Source organism: Panicum virgatum, chromosome 3N (genome assembly GCF_016808335.1).
Source record: "Panicum virgatum strain AP13 chromosome 3N, P.virgatum_v5, whole genome shotgun sequence".
Lineage (NCBI taxonomy): Eukaryota > Viridiplantae > Streptophyta > Magnoliopsida > Poales > Poaceae > Panicum > Panicum virgatum.
The window spans coordinates 65,308,555-65,327,778 of NC_053147.1; the positions used below are offsets into that span (position 1 = coordinate 65,308,555).

At 47.3% G+C, this 19,224-nt stretch overlaps 2 protein-coding genes and 1 non-coding gene across 5 annotated transcripts; 1 reads left to right on the forward strand and 2 right to left on the reverse strand.

Annotated features, from left to right (window-relative positions):
* Positions 1-258: 258 nt before the first annotated feature.
* Positions 259-332, reverse strand: TRNAE-UUC. Its single transcript has one exon. It is a non-coding gene; the product is annotated as a tRNA-Glu (tRNA).
* A 1,454-nt stretch (positions 333-1,786) lies between these two features.
* On the forward strand, positions 1,787-4,476 carry LOC120666794 (BTB/POZ domain-containing protein At3g50780-like). Of its 3 annotated transcripts, none has more exons than XM_039946736.1 (3): positions 1,787-2,303; positions 2,537-3,216; positions 3,304-4,476. In XM_039946736.1, the coding sequence occupies exons 2-3, from the start codon at positions 2,593-2,595 to the stop codon at positions 4,237-4,239; spliced, it is 1,560 nt and encodes a 519-aa protein (XP_039802670.1). In that variant the 5' UTR covers positions 1,787-2,303; positions 2,537-2,592; the 3' UTR covers positions 4,240-4,476. The 3 variants fall into 3 exon arrangements, with proteins under 3 accessions (XP_039802670.1, XP_039802671.1, XP_039802669.1); XM_039946737.1 differs by having other exon boundaries at positions 1,787-2,059; XM_039946735.1 differs by having other exon boundaries at positions 1,788-2,209.
* Positions 4,477-13,020: 8,544 nt separating this feature from the next.
* On the reverse strand, positions 13,021-14,109 carry LOC120666805 (probable tetraacyldisaccharide 4'-kinase, mitochondrial). Its single transcript, XM_039946752.1, has 3 exons — positions 13,787-14,109; positions 13,454-13,670; positions 13,021-13,335 (listed from the first exon to the last, which is right to left on the reverse strand). The coding sequence occupies exons 1-3, from the start codon at positions 13,847-13,849 to the stop codon at positions 13,304-13,306; spliced, it is 312 nt and encodes a 103-aa protein (XP_039802686.1). The 5' UTR covers positions 13,850-14,109; the 3' UTR covers positions 13,021-13,303.
* Between the last annotated feature and the right edge of the window lie 5,115 nt (positions 14,110-19,224).

The window sequence follows — 19,224 nt, forward strand, 5'->3', positions numbered from 1 at the left end:
TGCAATTTTGCATTTCCAATATAGGTCTTGCAGGAATTATGTACATTGAGAATTCGAGATAATATATGTACATGAACATGACAAAAAAAAGGAGCTGTACATCTAGTTACATAGTGTATTAAATTTCTGATAGTTGCATGTGACAGGAAACGGGAAAATTTTGAAAAAAAATTGAAATATGTGATAGGAACCTGGGTATAACATTCTGATAGGAAACAGGAAAAAACATTGAAATAATAAAATGTGGAACAAAAAGGCTTCCATTGCCGGGATTTGAACCCGGGTCGCCTGGGTGAAAGCCAGGTATCCTAACCGGACTAGACGACAATGGATTTGGTGCTCAAATGCATACGTTCCCATATACCACGTCAACATATAAGCAGTCGGTAACAGATTTGATAACATCTTGTGAATCCGGCGTGGAACATATGAAGAATCAAGATTTTTTATGTTCCTTTTTTGTTTTGGAAAAAGCAGAACAGCCTTTACCTTTATTTACTCCCTTATCAAGAACAAGAAAAGGGTGTGCAAGAGCGTGAAAGAAAGCCCAGCGCTTTCCTCGGAGCCCTAGATCTGAAAAATCCCAACCTGCACTTTGCTGTCCTCTCTTGCCAGCCAGCCAGTTCCCAATCTTCCATGCTCGCAGGTTGTAGCATTATCTACCACTCATCAAAGTGGTTTACAGTTTAGGATTTAGGGTGTGTTTAGATCACTTTACATTTTGTATTTTTTTATTTTTGGAAGGGATTTTTTAATATTTGAAGTATTAAATGTAGACTAATCGCAAAATTAATTACAGATCTCGTCTGTAAACTACGAGACGAATCTAATGAGCTTAATTAATCCATCATTAGAGCATGTTTACTGTAGTATTACTGTAGCAATTTAGCGTCTAATTACATCATAATTAGGCTCATTAGATTCGTCTCGCGATTTACAGTCCATTTGTGTAATGCGATTTATTTTTTAACTACATTTAGTACATCATGCAAGCGATTTATAAAAATTTTGCATTTTGCGTTTTGGGATCTAAACAAGACCTTACCATAAAAGGCGTAAACATTGCTTACCATGATAATTGCAACCGTCACGGTGAATGATTGAGAAAACAATTGCAGCACAAGAGTAGCTCGCTTAGTACTCCGTAGTTTGTATCAGCTGGTAGTTGATCCCTGTTCCATGTGGCCTCGCAGGCCTCCAGCTCAGTGAGGGCTCCAACCGCTCATGTGATCACTGCCCTAGATGGCCCGGTGTGGTCTGGTCCATCCCCTCTTTATCCATCTCCATCTGCTCACAAAAAAATGGAAAAGGCATTTCATGACTTTAGCAGCATCCTGCAGTCCTTTTGATACGAGGTGAGAGAGGCTGGGTTTTGGCCTCTGGTCCTTCCTCTACACATCTCAAGAAAGATGTTTCTTCCATGACATCGGCCTCCGTCCACAAACAAAATTTTGAGAAATCTTTTCTTTTTTGAACGAATGGGCACAAGATAGTGCCTATTTCATTGAAAGAGAAGAGTTTTTTTTTGACAATCCTGATGACAGGGCTTCGGGGCCCCATTGTGAACATGATGTTTTTTACAGTCTTTGTGAAGTTCTTGACTTCCTGTGAAATTACTGCCTTCCAAATACTTCCAACTACCAAACGTGCATGAGGGAGGTTTACATTTTATTTACAGCGGAGTAATCTTTCTACTACGGCCGGTATGGTCTTGTGAACTCTGAAGAAGCTGCCATCCATCTGGAACAGTAAAGAGAAATGCAGGGCCGGGCCGGCCGGCCAGAAAGGACAGCACGGCGACCCACGCCGGCGTGCTCGCTCGCTTCCGGGTTACCCAAGCAGTGAGGACAAGGCATTGGATTCGGAGCAACAATATCCTAGGCCTGGCAGCCTGCCTGCTTGCTTGCTTCTGCGCCACTTTACTCTGCTTCTCTAGTCTGTACTCCATCCTAGTCTGTACTCCATCCTACCTACCGGAATGTACCCAAAGTGGCAGTAGCTCCAGGACGCAGCAGCTGAACGAGGCCAGGACGCAGGACAACAGCTGAGCACACGCCCGGTGAGCCTGCAGAAGCAGTTGCTGCCTTGCCTTGCTGGGTTGAGCCCGGCCGTGTCTGTTTCCATTCCAGTTCGGGCTCGCGTTGTCACTCGGAGGCTTGCAGGGCAGGATCACAGGAGCGTGGGTTGACGACGATCTCCATTCTCCGAGGTGAAATCTTTGCCCCAGCCATGGTTTCCGTGCAAGCAATCCGGTAGCCCGTCGCCGCCGTTCGAGTCGGCACTGCGTTTCTTGACGTTGGCAGGCATGTCGCTGTCGAGAAGTGGGCATCTGCAGCTGCACTTGTGCGGTTGTGTTCTTGTTCGGTTGTTCAGGCTCTGATCGTGGAGTGGATAGACAGATGCAGGGAAAATGGGGAATCTTTTTATTTATTTTTCTTTCTGGATGAATTCGATTGAGCGGCAGCCATGCGCCGTGCGATGCGTGGTCTTGCGCTGATTTCTTGCTCTGATCTTGCACGCCGATTCGCCTGAGCAGGTTCTTCCGAGGAATCGGATGTGAAGCTGAAGCCGCCGGCCTCGAGCGAGGAGGGGATGGAGGGATCGAGGCCGAGGAGGGGCTCGCAGGCGAGGGTCCGCACCGTGCCGATCGCCGTCACGCCGGAGGGCTTCTGGTGCTGCCCGTCCCCGGCGGCGCTGCACAAGAGCCTCAAGAACCCGCACCACCACCACGCCGGCGGCGGCGGCAACAAGCTGGCGCCGCAGCAGCAGAAGACCCCATCGGCCCCTCCGTCCAAGGCGCCATCAGTCCAGACCGCGCCGTCCGTGACCGACGAGCCACCGGCGCCCGTCGACGAGCCGCGGCGGCAGGACCAACCGGCCGCCGAGGCGCCGGCGCCGGCGGGTGGGCAGCAGGAGCCGCAGCACAAGATCTGCGTCGGGTTCGGGCGGCCGGAGACCAGCGACCTGACGGTGATGCTGTACGGGAAGGAGGGGATCGCCGTCAGGATGGGCGTGCACAGGGACGTCCTCTGCCGGAGCAGCGCCTTCTTCGCGGCGCGGCTCGCCGGCGGCCACGGCCCGCCGGCGCCGTGCGTGGAGATCCACGACTGCGACGACGCGGAGATCTACGTCGAGACCGTCGGCCTCATGTACTGCGACGAGGCCAAGCACCGGCTGCTCAAGCAGAGCGTCCCCCGCGTCCTCCGCATCATGAAGGTAACATTGCAAATCCATCGCAACGCTTTTCATCGTTTCTGCAATGCAATCTTCACCCCATTGGAAGGAATCTCGAACATTTCGCAGGTTGCCGAGGTGCTTGGCTTCCATGGATGCGTCAAGTCATGCCTGGAGTACTTGGAAGCCGTCCCTTGGGTCGGCGAGGAAGAAGACAACGTCGTCGCATCGATACGGCGTCTTCAGAGCAAGGATTACGGAGTTACCCCGCTGCTAAGGAGGATTTCATCTGAGAATCTGAACTCACCGGGTGACACATTGGCAAACATAATGGAGATGGTACTGACGAGCACCGATGATCGGGGGCGTCGGGAAATGAAAGCCTTGGTTCTGAATCTTCTCAAGGACAGCAGCCATTGCACTGACGGATCTTCGGACATCTGTTCTGAAACATTGTACAGTTCATGCCGAGGTTGCTTGGACAGGCTCCATCGACTGTTTACAGAAGCATCTGAAGAGGATTACTCAGTGAATGTGACGCGGCGGATCACCCTGGAGACTGATAATCTCCTATGGCTGGTGGAGATTCTTGTCACCCAGCGAATCTGCGACGGCTTTGTGGCGATGTGGTCGAGCCAAACAGAGCTTGCTGAATTACATCCAAAATTGCCGGCAGCATCTCGGTACACCGTGAGCTGCATCACGGCGAGGCTGTTCGTCGGCATTGGGAGAGGGGAGATGCTTCCATCCAAGAACACCCGTCTCAGTCTCCTGCAGGTGTGGCTGCAACCGCTGATCGACGACTACTCGTGGCTGCAATGCAGCTGCCGGTCGTTTGACAGGAAGCTCGTCGAGGACGGGATCGGGCAGACGATCCTGACGCTTCCATTGGAGGACCAAAGGTCTATGCTGCTGTCATGGTTTGGGAGATTCTTGAAGTTGGGGGATAGCTGCCCGAATCTACAGAGGGCGTTTGAAGTGTGGTGGCGAAGAACTTTCGTCAGGCCATATGTTAATGAGGCTGAGGCAGGTAATGTTTTAGCATCAGATAGGAGTTCAACTTGAAGTGGTAGGGGTGTTAAATTTAGCTGACCATAGAATCTCTGTATCCTGAGGGTATTGTCTTGGTTGGTCAATCTGAGATGAGGCTGGTAAGAACTTGGGTGTTCTATTTCCTCGTGTAAAGGTGTTGTGGTGGTACAGATTTGTGCAACACTAAGTGTTTAACTAGTGTGTAAAATCAGAGGGTTTTTCCCTATTTATGAGAAGAAAATCACCATCAATGAATCCCCTCATTGTATCTATTGTGACCATCCATTTCCAAGTTCTTTAATGAAATCTGACTATTCTTCCTCTTTGTTTTGACTAACTGAAGGCCGCACTTGCATGAACTGTCAGTACATGAGAATCATGCTGTACAAGGCCTGAGAAGCTAGTTAGCGATACATGCATAGACTATAATCTTTGAATATAAAAGGTCATTGACTTCAAATCATAACCTTATTTGACAGTACTCAACAGATGACTCTCGGTGTGTTCTTGGAGGATAACCTTTTGATCTGAGTATGAATGAGATATTAGTTTAAATGAGCTTAATAGGTTGTGTGTGTGTGTGTGTGTGTGTGTGTGTGTGTGTGTGTGTGTGTGTGTTTGTGTGTGTGTGTGTGTGTGTGTGTGTGTGTGTGTGTGTGTGTGTGTGTGTGTGTGTGTGTGTTTTTGCAAATTGAATAATGTTAGTTAAACTGCGGATATTCTTATTGTGTATAAATAATGCACCTCAGATATTGGCAAAGTATTTGATGAACTCCGTATTTTTTCTTACAGTATCACATACTGCTACCAAGCGGTCTTTCAATGCATGAATTTCTTAGCAGCCTAAATATATGCGTATGCCTGTATTCTATAGTTCCATGCTACGGGTACATGTCATATCTGTCTCTCCTACAAAGAGTTCAGTACAAAGGATCACCTGGTCCAATTGTAACTCAAGAACTCAGCACAATGCCTCAAGTGAAAGAAAAACTAGATCCTGCATACCAATGTTAATATCCTACTGGCAAACTGTTTTGCTAACAGATGTTTTCAGCTAAAATTAAAATCTAACCACACCGTACTCAACTTGGGTCCAATCCACTACATGCGACTTCGCACGCCCAGTAATTGTGATAATCTCCTTTAATTTCCTCATAAATTCATCTTCTCCTTGTTCCTTGTGAGGTATAATCTGCAGCGAAGAAGACAGCACCCAAACCTTTACATCCAATGTTGTAAGGGCCTCTGGATCACGGTCATAATCCTGCATGCCAAAACAAAGGATTGGTTAGTTGAAAGGACAATCAATGATCAAGCAAAATATTAGACAGTGGGGATCCACAAGGCACTACTACCTTCTCGGTAATTAAGACGATGGCATCTTTGCCATGCTGATCCATTAGATTCCTCACGGTTTCTTGGATTATCTCGAAGTCCTATTGTAATTTGTTGGTAAAATAACAAGAGAGAATCAACCATCAAAACAGCCATCACTACACACGCACAGAATGCTGTGACAATTTCTATTGCTTTAGTGGAGAACAGAAGTAAATCGATGCATTGTTGCAAGAAGCGTGTCATATATTTTGCAGTCAAAAAAGTAGGATAGGGTGCTGGACCATACATCAGCATGCGTTTTAATTCAAGACTCATTCTGAAAGCGGACATCTTGATTTCTTTGTGTGGAATATTTTAGCCAATAATGCTGAGAAAAGGAAAAGAGATAACTGCACTTACATGTGCATTGAAGAAATGGTGATCACTGAAGTCCATCCTATCAATTTTAAGTGGACCCATCTGCAACAGCGAGGATAGATATTGCAATTCAGCTTTGGATGGAATGTACATGGATTTTATGCTTTCAATAAATTATTACAGTTCATAATCAGTATAGTAAAGGTTCAAATGCTTCTGTTTGATAAAGAAAATAGGTAAAAGTGTCATAAATATTGCAGGCTATAACAAATTTCTGATAAAGCTGGAAATTCATGCCTTCAACCCTTGCTAACAAATAGCATGTTGGCATGATTTACGAGAGACAATATGTAAAGCCAAAATAAGGGGGTTTCTATGCAATTTAAAAAGGCAAAAGTAAAGCAAAGAAGTATAGTACCTCTCTGACTGTATGAATGAATGCACTGGGGCAGCCAATTGCAGAAACACATAGCACGATCTTGTCATTCAACACATTAAGAGGAAGTTTCAGTAATGGTTGCTTAACTTCAAAAATATGTGATGGAGCCAATCTGCTATAGAACACTGAGCATGTTGCAGCCCTGGTTATTAAAACGACGTTTAAACGTCGTGAAAACGACGTTTTCACGAGAAAACGTTCTTGTGAAATCGACGTTTAAACATTAAAACGTCCGTTTAAACGATAAAACGTCCATCGTTTCGTTAAAATCTACCCTCTATTCGTTTCGTCGTTTTATCGTTTTAATAACCCCGGTTGCAGCATTGTCCTCTATTGTAGACGTGATTGCTTTAAGTTGCACTTCAGAAGCCTGTTAAGTAGTAAATGGTAATTAAAAAACAATCCACCTAATTATTCTTCAGGTAAACATATTATAATTTAATCTACATGTCTACCACTCACCTCTTATAGTGATATTGGTGGCAGAGAAAAAAACTCAAAGAAAAGGTGATTATTTCAATGTATTGGTTCATGTTCAAATAGCCAAGTCCATGAATCCATGAACATAATAAAAGACAAAACAGATGAAAGTTGGCTTTATTTAGATTCTCTTATCTCTGGAACTTGTCATGTGGGGCATCGCGTACAGGCGCAGGACGCGCGGCCAGGGGCAACAACCGTGGGCCACAAGTGGCTAGGCGTGATCTGCGGCAGGAGGCTTGCAGCCGCATGCATTAGTTCCTAGATAGAAGGAGTTAGTTTCCAATTTGTTAGCAGCCCATGGGGCCTTCATATATCGTGTAATCAGGACTCTTTTGGAAGCAAGCAATGAACACCTATCTCCTACCTCTCTCTCTACTCTTAATCTCATCCCCTTCACCATTGAGCAGTTAGGCAAAAACCCTAGCGCTCCTACCCGCCGAGACTACGAACTACGTAGTCGAGGTCCCGCTGTCTTGGGCGCTGAGGTCCTTGACAACCTGGTATCAGCTTCCAGGCATTCCTCGTCTACCACACCACCGCCAAACCCTACCGCGCCGCCGCCGCCAAACCCCACCGCGCCGCTGCCGCCTTTTCCATCCATCAACTCCATGGCCGAACCTACCTTAGCGGAGCTTGCTGCCATGATCAAGCAGCTCGCCACGAACGTGGAGTCGCTGCAGTCCAAGGTTGATGGGCTCCAACAGGAGCGCACCGATGCATCGTCGTCTGGTCCCCGCGCGCTGGTCACCGGCGAGCACCACAACGATCGCCCACCCCGGTTCCAGAAGATGGACTTCCCCAAGTTCGATGGCAAGTCCGATCCTCTCACATTCATCAACAGATGCGAGTCCTTCTTCCATCAACAACGGATCGCCGAGGAGGAGCAAGTGTGGATGGCGTCGTAAAATCTAGAAGGCGGTGCCCAGCTGTGGTACATGCAAGTCCAGCGCGACGAGGGCACGCCGCCATGGCGTCGCTTCACCGAGCTGCTCAACCTCCGCTTCGGTCCGCCCCTGCGATCTAATCCGCTAGGAGAACTGATGGCGTGCAAGCGCACGGCGTCCATCGTCGACTTCCAGGAGCGATTCGAGGCGCTCCTCCCTCGGGCCGGTTACCTGTCGGAGGCACAGAAGGTACAGATCTTCACCGCGGGACTCCAGCCACCCCTCAGCCTCGACGTGGAGATCCATAACCCACAGTCTCTCGCCATCGCCATGAGCCTCGCCCGCAAGTTGGAGCTGCGCGACCAATGCGCACTCGCCGTCGCGCCACCGGCTCGTCCTCAGCAGAAGGGCATCCTGCCGGCGCCCGCGCCACGCCTTGCGCTTCCCGCGCCCACGACGCCGGCCGCACCCCAGCAAGCGCCGGTCCTGGTGGAAGGGCGCCAAGTCAAGCGCCTGTCGCAGACAGAAATGGAGGAACGCCGCCGCCTCGGCCTCTGCTTCAACTGCAACGAGAAGTTCGGCAGGGGCCACAATCGGGTGTGCCAGCGCATCTTCCTCCTCGACCTGGCGCCAGACGACGACGACGATGCACATCATGCTCAGCGGCGTCTCCCTCCTCGCCTTGATCGACTCCGGCTCCACCCACAACTTCATCGCTGAGGAGGCGGCCGCCCGCGTCACGCTGCCATCCCCCACCCTCGACAAGATGCGCGTGACGGTGGCCAACGGAGAGCGCGTTCCGTGCCATGGTGTGTACCGCGCCGTGTCCTTCCACATCGCCCAGGAGGCGTTCTCGGCGGACTTCCTCGCCTTGCCGCTCGCGGGCTACGACGTCGTCCTAGGCACGCAATGGCTGGCAACGCTTGGGCCGCTCCTGTGGGACTTCCGCACCCTCTCCATGACGTTCTGGCGGGGTGACCACCAGGTGTGCTGGCGCGGCATTGCGGGTCCGCCTGGACCAGCTCTGAAGTCCTGCAGCGGCCGCGACTTCCTCGACGCCATCATCGCCGAGTTCGACGGCATCTTCGCCGAGCCCTCCGGCATGCCACCACCCCGCGCCCGCGACCACGGCATCACTCTGCTGCCCGGTTCTGCCCCGGTGGCCGTTCGCCCGTATCGCTACCCGGCAGCGCATAAGGACGAGCTGGAGCGTCAGTGCGCCGCCATGCTCGCCCAGGGCATCATCCGCCGGAGCTGTTCCGCGTTCTCCTCGCCGGTCCTGCTGGTCCGCAAGCCCGACAGATCCTGGCGCTTCTGCGTCGACTACCGCGCTCTGAACGCCATCACCGTCAAGGATGCGTTCCCGATCCCGGTGGTGGACGAACTCCTCGACGAGCTCCGTCGCGCTCGTTTCTGTTGGTCCCTGCAATCAAGGGCCAGGTAATCAACCTGCTCACCTTTCTCTCCCTCTCCTTTGCTCCAAGGTAGAAGAAGAGCTGAGCTCCTCTACACACACATACACTCACAGCTCACTGCGTTGGCTGAGAGCTAGAGACTGGATTGTGGCAAACTGAACTGCCTTTTCTCATTGCATTGCACTCATATTTATACACCATTTGCTACCTACTCTAAGGTGCTAATAACTTCTATCATTATCTGAACATTAGTGGCCTAAAGCCACAAGTCAACAAAGGCTGCAAGTCAACAAAAGCTGCTAGCAAACTGCAAACTTGCCTTGCTAGCAAACTGAAGACTTGCCTTGACTTAAACAGATAAGGGACAGCTGCAGATTAAGTCCTACATTACTTCCCCTAATCCTGCTGCTAGCCCTTGACCTCATCCATGCCGATCATCTTCCTCAATTCCGAGAACCGAAGACGCCCGAGCGACTTGGTGAGGATGTCAGCGAGTTGCCGTCCGGTGTCGACAAACTCGATGACAAGGTGCCCCCCATCGACGCAGTCCCGAAGAAAATGGAACTTCACATCGATATGCTTGCTTCGGTCGTGAAAGACGGGGTTCTTTGCCAGTGCAATGGCCGGCTGGTTGTCCAGAGCACTTGTTAGTCCCTGCAATCAAGGGCCAGGTAATCAACCTGCTCACCTTTCTCTCCCTCTCCTTTGCTCCAAGGTAGAAGAAGAGCTGAGCTCCTCTACACACACACACTCACAGCTCACTGCGTTGGCTGAGAGCTAGAGACTGGATTGTGGCAAACTGAACTACATTTTCTCATTGCATTGCACTCATATTTATACACCATTTGCTACCTACTCTAAGGTGCTAATAACTTCTATCATTATCTGAACATTAGTGGCATAAAGCCACAAGTCAACAAAGGCTGCAAGTCAACAAAAGCTGCTAGCAAACTGCAAACTTGCCTTGCTAGCAAACTGCAGACTTGCCTTGACTTAAACAGATAAGGGACAGTTGCAGATTAAGTCCTACAGTTTCTTCACCAAGCTCGACTTGCGTTCCGGCTACCACCAGGTGCGGATGCGCGCGGAGGACATCGCCAAGACCGCCTTCCGCACCCATGACGGCCTCTACGAGTTCCTGGTGATGCCGTTCGGCCTCTGCAACGCGCCGGCGACGTTCCAGGCGCTCATGAACGACATTCTTCGGCCGTACCTGCGCCGCTTCGTCCTCGTCTTCTTCGACGACATCCTCATCTACAGCGAGACATGGGCAGATCATCTCCGACATGTGCGCACCATCTTCACCGCCCTGCATCAGCACCGGCTCTTCGTCAAGCGATCCAAATGCGCATTCGGCGTCGAGTCGATCTCCTACCTCGGCCACACCATCTCAGCTGCAGGAGTGGCCATGGATCCCGCCAAGGTGCAGGCGGTGGCCGAGTGGCCGCAGCCACGCTCGGCGCGCGCGGTCCGGGGGTTCCTCGGTTTGGCGGGGTACTACCGCAAGTTTGTCAGGGAGTTTGGCGTGGTTGCCGCGCCCCTGACGGCCCTCCTTCGCAAGGACGGTTTCTCCTGGTCGCCGGAGGCGGCAGCAGCCTTCACCGCCCTCAAGACTGCGGTCACCACGGCTCCAGTACTCGCCTTGCCGGACTTCACACGGCCGTTCATCGTCGAGTGCGACGCCTCTACGTACGGCTTCGGGGCCGTCCTCCTCCAGGACCAGCATCCGGTGGCGTTCTTTAGCCGGCCGGCCGCGGCTCGTCACCGTTCCCTGGCAGCATATGAACGGGAACTCATCGGTCTGGTGCTCGCTATTCGCCATTGGAGACCGTACCTCTGGGGGCGCCAATTTGTGGTAAGGACTGATCACTTCAGTCTCAAATTCCTTCTCGACCAGCGCTTGGCAACTATTCCGCAGCACCATTGGGTCGGCAAGTTACTGGGGTTCGACTTCACCGTCGAGTACAAGGCCGGCAGTACGAACACGGTGGCGGACGCCCTCTCCCGCCGCAACACGGAAGAGACGGCGGTCATGGCCATCTCCGGTCCTCGCTTCGACTTCATCGATCGACTACGGCAAGCTACGTCAGCCGATCCGGCGCTCGTTGCGCTGCGCGAGATCACGGCGGGCAATCGGGAGTCGCCTTGGTCGCTCTCTGACGGCCTAGTCACTTTCAACGGCCGCATCTACATTCCGCCGACGTCCCCACTACTCCAGGAGATCCTCGCCGCCGTGCACGACAACGGGCATGAGGGCGTTCAGCGCACGCTGCATCGTCTACGCCGCGACTTCCACGCGCCCAACCTTCGCAAGACGGTGCAAGAGTACGTCCGCGCGTGTGCTACTTGCCAGCGGTACAAGTCCGAGCACCTGCATCCCGCCGGTCTGCTTCTTCCGCTACCGGTGCCCACGGCCGTGTGGACTGACGTCGGCATCGACTTCGTGGAGGCGCTCCCTCGCGTGGGCGGGAAGTCCGTCATCCTCACCGTGGTGGATCGCTTTAGCAAGTACTGCCACTTCATGGCATTGGCGCACCCGTACACGGCGGAGTCGGTGGCCCGGGTGTTCTTCGCCGAGATTGTGCGTCTCCATGGCGTTCCGCAGTCCATGGTCTCCGACCGCGACCCCGTCTTCACCTCGGCGTTTTGGCGGGAGCTCATGCGCCTCACCGGAACGAAGCTGCACATGACGTCGGCGTTTCATCCACAATCGGATGGTCAAACGGAGGCTGCTAACAAGATCATTGTTATGTACCTGCGTTGCCTCACAGGAGATCGTCCGCGGCAGTGGCTCCGGTGGCTTCTCTGGGCCGAGTACATCTACAACACCGCCTACCAGACGGCGACCCAAGAGACTTCGTTCAAGATCGTGTACGGCCGCGACCCTCCCACTATTCGCTCTTACGAGCCGGGCGACACGAGGGTGGCGGCCGTGGCGAAGAGCATGGCAGAGCGGGACGAGCTGCTCGCCGACGTTCGCTATCGTCTGCAGCAGGCGCAGGCGATCTACAAGTCCTACTACGACAGACGCCATCGTGATGTTCGGCATGCCGTCGGCGATTGGGTGTGGCTCCGTCTTCGCCAGCGCGCCGCGTCTTCTCTCAATTTGCCAACCAAGGGCAAGCTCAAGCCACGCTTCTACGGCCCGTACCGCATCTCCGAGGTCATCAACGACGTCGCCTACCGCCTTGAGCTTCCGGCGCGTTCGCGGCTCCATGATGTGTTCCACGTGGGCCTCCTGAAGAAGTTCGTCGGCACACCTCCGATTACACCGCCGGCCCTTCCTCCGATCCACTACGGCGCGGCGGTCCCGGAACCAGAACGCGTGACTTGCTCACGTCTAGCGCGCGGCGTTCGCCAGCTCCTCGTCCACTGGAAGGGCGAAGCTGCATCATCGGCTACGTGGGAGGATCTTGACAGCTTCGTCGAGCGCTACCCCGCTTTCCAGCTCGAGGACGAGCTGCTCGTCGAGGGGGGGAGAGATGTCATGTGGGGCATCGCGTACAGGCGTAGGACGCGCGGCCAGGGGCAACAACCGTGGGCCACAAGTGGCTAGGCGTGATCTGCGGCAGGAGGCTTGCAGCCGCATGCATTAGTTCCTAGATAGAAGGAGTTAGTTTCCAATTTGTTAGCAGCCCATGGGGGCCGGATGGGGCCTTCATATATCATGTAATCAGGACTCTTTTGGAAGCAAGCAATGAACACCTATCTCCTACCTCTCTCTCTCTACTCTTAATTTCATCCCCTTCACCATTGAGCAGTTAGGCAAAAACCCTAGCGCTCCTACCCGCCGAGACTACGAACTACGTAGTCGAGGTCCCGCTGTCTTGGGCGCTGAGGTCCTTGACAGAACTACTTTAACTTCACTCATTCTTCAAGGTAATTACGCACAATAAAGTTTGCAAAGAGAGAGTCCCTCAAATTTCTGGTCAAGGTCAACCAGACAACCACACTTCAGCAGTATAGTTTTATGCATTTGCCATTTGAGTAACGTTATAAAAGTAGACTAAAACAAAACAAGGTAACTATAATCTCAGAGATTGAGATGACAACAGATACCAGATCAGCATTATGAATGACCACAATATCAGCTCGACCAAGTGCACTCAAAGGTTCTCTCATGGGTCCTCGTGGAATGAAATGAGTGTTTCCCCACGGAGCCAACCCATTAACCATCACAATCACGACATCTCTGAGCAAGCTCCAATGCTGCCTAGAAAGGAAGGGTTGTTTCAAAAGAGCGTGTAAGTAAATTACCATGACGATGCCTTCATCTACACTGTCAAACAGATGTATCTGAAAACAAAAGACCAATTGCATCACCTGCATACCGTCATCTAATATGGCTACTCCAATTTTTCCGGAATCCAGTTTGTTAGTCGATGAAGGCTTGTTCTCAGCACAGAGAGTTTTAGAATGATGGATGTAGCCATATTTTCGCAGCATGGAAAAAGCCACTGCTGCTCTGTTTGCACCGACCCCAATCTTGGCTGAAGTATCAGAAAGGCGCCTCCGGAGCATCTTTGGCTCATCACCGCCTGCATAGCCCTGCGACACTAAAATCCAAATGTTAGGATTGTTCATCAACACAAACATCAAAAGAAATGTGGCCTAATATTTGAAGAAAAGGATGACGAGAAGGACAGACGAGAGCAGGAACTGACCCTCGTTAGGAGGAGCGGCGAGATGCCGAGGCGGTGGAAGCTGCGGGCCAAGAAATCGACCATGGGCGTCTTGCCATTCCCGCCCCAGGTGAGGTTGCCGACGCTGACGACGGGGACGGGCAGGGCGCGGCGCGGGCGGAGCCGCGAGAGGAGCAGGGTCAGGCGGAGGACGGCGGACGCGGCGGAGAGGAGGGGCACGGTGAGGGCGCGGTGGATGAAGGGGAGGTCCCGGATGGCGGAGTCCGGGGTGGCGGCGAGGCGAGCGTCGCTCGCCTCGCCTTCTCCTCCATCCCCGCGGGGGCTCCTATATGTCTACCGGAAGATGGAAGATGGAAGATGGATAAGGAGGTTTTTTAATTTTTTAATTTTTTATTTTCATTTTAAAAAAAATATATTTTCGTTTTCGAAATTTACAGGAATATACCCGGCCGCCCCGCTGCCGGGCGGCCGGGACCTGGTCGCCCCGCTGCGGGGCGGCAGGGCGGCCGGGATATATTCCTGTAAATTTCGAAAACGAAAATATATTTTTGTAAAAAACAAAAATAAAAAATAAAAAAATAAAAAAAACCGCATGGATAAGCAATATAACTATAAACCCCAATAAGACTATTTCGGCCCACGAATGACATCCCCACCCCGCGCGCCGTCAGTTTCTGTTCTGTTCCATTACATGCACGCGCTAGACTTTTTTGTTGTCATGCTATATCTTCTGTTAGTTTTGAAAATTGATTTGGCTTCTTTGAGCGGGCGCTCTTGACTTTCTTTTTGTCGAGTAACATCAGAAATAACGACACGTGGTTATTTCTTGTACATAAGACTTTTTTCGGGGAACGTGGTTAGAAGGGGGAAGTAACGGGTGGGGACTTACGCAACTTCAAAACTAAAGTTCAAACTTCAAACTTGAAGTTGAAAGTTTAACTGCAGCAGACGTAACTTCAAATTTTTTGTTTGACCAGAGTTTACAATCTTTAGATCTGAATTCTACAACAGAGTAGTATAGACTCAATTATAGTCTAGACATATTACATACAGTTTACATTCTAGAACTGAATGTGAAGACACTTGTAGTACTCGAGAAAAAAGTGGCACCAGGATGAAACATGCAGTAGTACTCTAAATCCAAAGGCGTTGTCATGCAACATTTATAGCCCTGTTACGAAAAAAAGAAATGAATTACATACAGTTCAAAGAAAAAAAGCAGAAATGTTGAAACAAGTTTATAGAAATGTTCACTTAGAATTAAAAAAATGTTTGTTTAGTTTTCCAAGATGTTGATTTATTTGAAATGAATTGTTTTTTCATTTGCAATCAATGCTAAATAGTGATCATACCTTCGAGTGTCTATACTAGCAATTCAATGAATCTATCAACGAACTTGTTGTGTTTATAAGATAGCAGTTGGAAGAGAAACTTCTGCCGAAGTGGGAGTAAATCAACATGTAATGTACATAAGTATTAACAATGGAGATAAAAAATACTTGAATTAGATTTGCAATGGACAATTTGAACTTTGTAATGTACATAACTATTAGCACTGGTAAGAAATCATACATTTGAAATTTTTTGAACAGTTGTTCCATCATAATTCTGCATAAATCTGAGAATAAATATACCTGAGTCATACCTGTATAAAAAATAAAGAATTTTATAAAACAACGATGAAAAATGAACTCATCAAGATTGAATAGAAAGGTGTCTGGAAAGTAGTATATAGCCTGTATTTCTGTTTTGGCACAAAAACATAGCAAGGCTTGAAATCTCTTATGTTAAAATGAATATAGTGAGGATAAGCAAGGAGAAACAAGCACTTGAAGTTGTACATCACTGTGTTAATAATGTGTTGACAATCTCCAGTTCCATAATCTGAGTTCAGTATGTCAAATCTCTTTTGCTTGAAATTAGCCACCACAACAAACCACTGATGGTTGTGAAGACAAGGAACAAAGACATAAAGAAAAAAACAGCATAAATCCAACAGAAATGATTCTGACAACAAAACATATATGTTGAAGTATTGCATATATGTGTGACAACAATCGAACAACAAAACATATATTTCTAACTATAGCAGATGATTATTGGGATAATGTTGAAGTAGTTTTTTACCAATGTTGATACAACCATAAAGAATAGTTGACTATCAGACAAATAAAATGTTGAAGTGCCTAAGAAATAGTGTATAATGATCTAATGAAGAGTCATGGGACAGTGAGCCTACAACCAATACAGCAAGAAATAAATGTTTGAAAATTATTGCATGGAAGTGGATAGATTGATCATGAGCATAATTTGGTCCTTACATGGTCAACAACGTCGAGTTTAATACCAAGATAAGATTCAGTGAAATATACTCTGACATCATTATGAAAAGAGAATTTGTCATTAACAGATCCTGTCCATATGAAATGTAAAAAATAAAATTAGACCGTATATTGAAACTATAATTGAAAAAAAAATGAATGAAGTGAAGTAAACATACAACAATCTTTTTGTTCATATAAAAGTATGTAAGTTCATCCAGATTTCGCTGCCTGAGCTTCAACCTCTCTTTCTGCTCATGATTGAACATTTTGCAGAATGCAGACATAGCAAAAGAATTAAACCAGCAACCAGATCTCATTGATAGAGCTCGTGTCCGTTTATCGATCCAAACATCATCAACTTGAAAAATGTGTTTGCTGCAAAAAAAAGTAATACAAAATTTTATTTGGACAAATCTATAATAAGAAGGTTCTCTACAACAAAAAAGACAGTAAATATCATCTACATACCTTTGCATGTTGTTTGGAATGTCAGAGGTAAATTTATCATAAAAGTACCGTTCAGCATCAGTTGCAATAATAATTGAAATTTCAGACCTAGAAGATTGTCCTTGCAAAGAAGTAGCAAACTTGTTGTTCAAGCATTCTTCAGCATTTATCATTTTACTGCACGCGGTGAATTTTGATGCAAGATTATTTACAAGTAGTAACTGAAAGTTTGCCTCAGCTTGAATTGCACAGTCTTCATACTGTTGAGCTAAAATAGTATCCATTGAAGAATCTTTTGCATCAGAAAGTGGTTGAACAGGTTGATTATTGTAAACAGGTGACTTGCAACTTTCAGTTATCAGGTCAAAAGAAGCAGAAGGGTCAATTGAATGCTTTTGAGCAGAAGTATAAGGATATTTGCTCTTTGAACAGACAAGTAGAACATGTTCATTAAGTGACAATGCTTTGCCAGCAGACTTTTCTGGAAGAGGACCTTCTTGAACATGGTCATTAACTGAAATTGGTTTGATAATAGACTTGTCTGAATTCAGAAATGATGTGTCAGCATGAGGTTCTGGAGGTGGTGCAGATTTATTCTCAGAGCATAGAGATATCAGTGGAGCAAATGTTAACAAAGAAGCTGAAAAAAAACAGAATGAATATTAATCAATAAAATGTTTGGCAGCAATGTAAATTGTACCATTAGCACTATATACCTGGTTCAGAATCTTTAGGAGGCACAAACTGGTCAACGACTAATCTAAATAAATGTTGAAATTCTTCATCAGGATGTGGGCATTCAAAGTCAGAAGAGCAATCAGGAAGTGTTAAATAAGACATCTTTCTAACAAGTTCAATAAATGGATCAACTGACAAATCATGATCATCAAAAGTTGGATGTTTGAAAACCAGTTCCAACGACCAATCTTTACTTGGTTTCAGAATTGAGCACAAACACTTTTCCTTGGTTGTGACATCTTCATCATCAGATTCAGATATTGTATCCGGAAAATTCCCAATTTCATTGGATTCCAAGTCTAATATATCAGTTTGTTGGATTGGAATATCAGAAGCATCATTGTTGTGAGTAGAACCATCTTGTCTATCTTATTGAATGATTTGAGTGTATGTTGACACATAAGAAGAAACAACAGGTTGGATTGCTCGAAATATAACCATCTGAAGATTATTTGATATTTGAGATAGTTTTCTTCTTGTCTAAAATGACCCATGAATGAGTATGATTAGAACAAATATAAAAAAGTACAATATAGAAGAAAACATTGGATTAGCAAAAATAAATAAATTACTTACTCCTTCTTTTATTTGAGAATATGGTTTGCTGAAAATATTGTCATGCATGGCATTCAAACTGACATTGGATTTGCAATACGATGATTCCATATCAGAAAATGGTGTCAACGATATGTCCTTCACCTATTAATTAAAAATATATTAATATTTCAAGATTAGAAATAATGGTTGCTGGAAGTAACAATTTAGAGTAACATGGTACATACAGGCAATCTGCGAAATCGAGGTGGAAAATAGGGTACATGTTAAGATTAGATGCAAGAGTAACATCACTAGTTGTCCAGAACTTCAAACGCGGACAAAGATGAAGGTCCATTTGTATTTCTGGTGATTTCAAAAATTCAAGATAGCAAACCTGCATAATAAAGATAAGTAAATCATTACCACAATTATGATGTGGTAAAAAAAAGAAATTTACATAAAAAAACAGACAGGCATACCACCAAGAAAAATGTACATCCACCTAGGGCAGGAGACTTTCCAAAAGATATCTTACGTTGGTATCTTTTCAGATAATGGATGAGCCAGTCAAAAACTAAAAGAGACCAGTTGAAACTCTTGATATCATCAATTTCGATCAGTGGATAAAAATATCTCGGGCTAGCATGGCCATGAGTAGTGAGGCACAAGAAAGAAGACAGACATAATAACAAAAATGCACGGATAAATTGAGTTTTATGAGGATGAGATGATAGAAGTTCCACAAGTTCATTGATTGTGGGTCTGTTTACCAGAACAGTTAGTTTCCTTTTTCATTATAGCAGAAGCTTCAGATATTGATTTGCAAGCAATTTCTCTTCCACCAATAGGAATACCAAGAACTTTATGCACTACATCTGGAGTAAACTTGAAAGAGAAGCCATTTGACAAAGTTATAGCGTTGGAAGAGCAATCAAAATTTGATGCTAGCCAAGATACAAGTGCTTTTGGTGTAAATGAGCATTTCAAATCCAAAAGACTGCCAATTCCAACATCAGAAACTATTTCCCTTTCCTCAGGTTTCAGATTACTTATAACTGACAGCAACAAAGAGGTTGAGTGACGAGTAGAGTAGGACTGCAAAAATAAATAGAATGGAATGCATCATGGATATGCATATAAAAAAAGACAAAAAAAGATAAACAGTAAAATTGATAGAAATAAAAAAGATGTATTGTGTATTAATACTTTAGAACCATTTCGCATATCTGAGCTGCCAATGTTGCAGTCCACGTGATGCCTTTTCGAACCAGCAGACATACTGTTATGAAAAAGTATACAATTAGAAACAAAAACTCTAGGATACATGTATTAACAAATGTTGACGACATTAATAAATATTGTTGAACATGTCTAATATAGCAATTGAATACAATTATCAGTAAAGTTGACCTA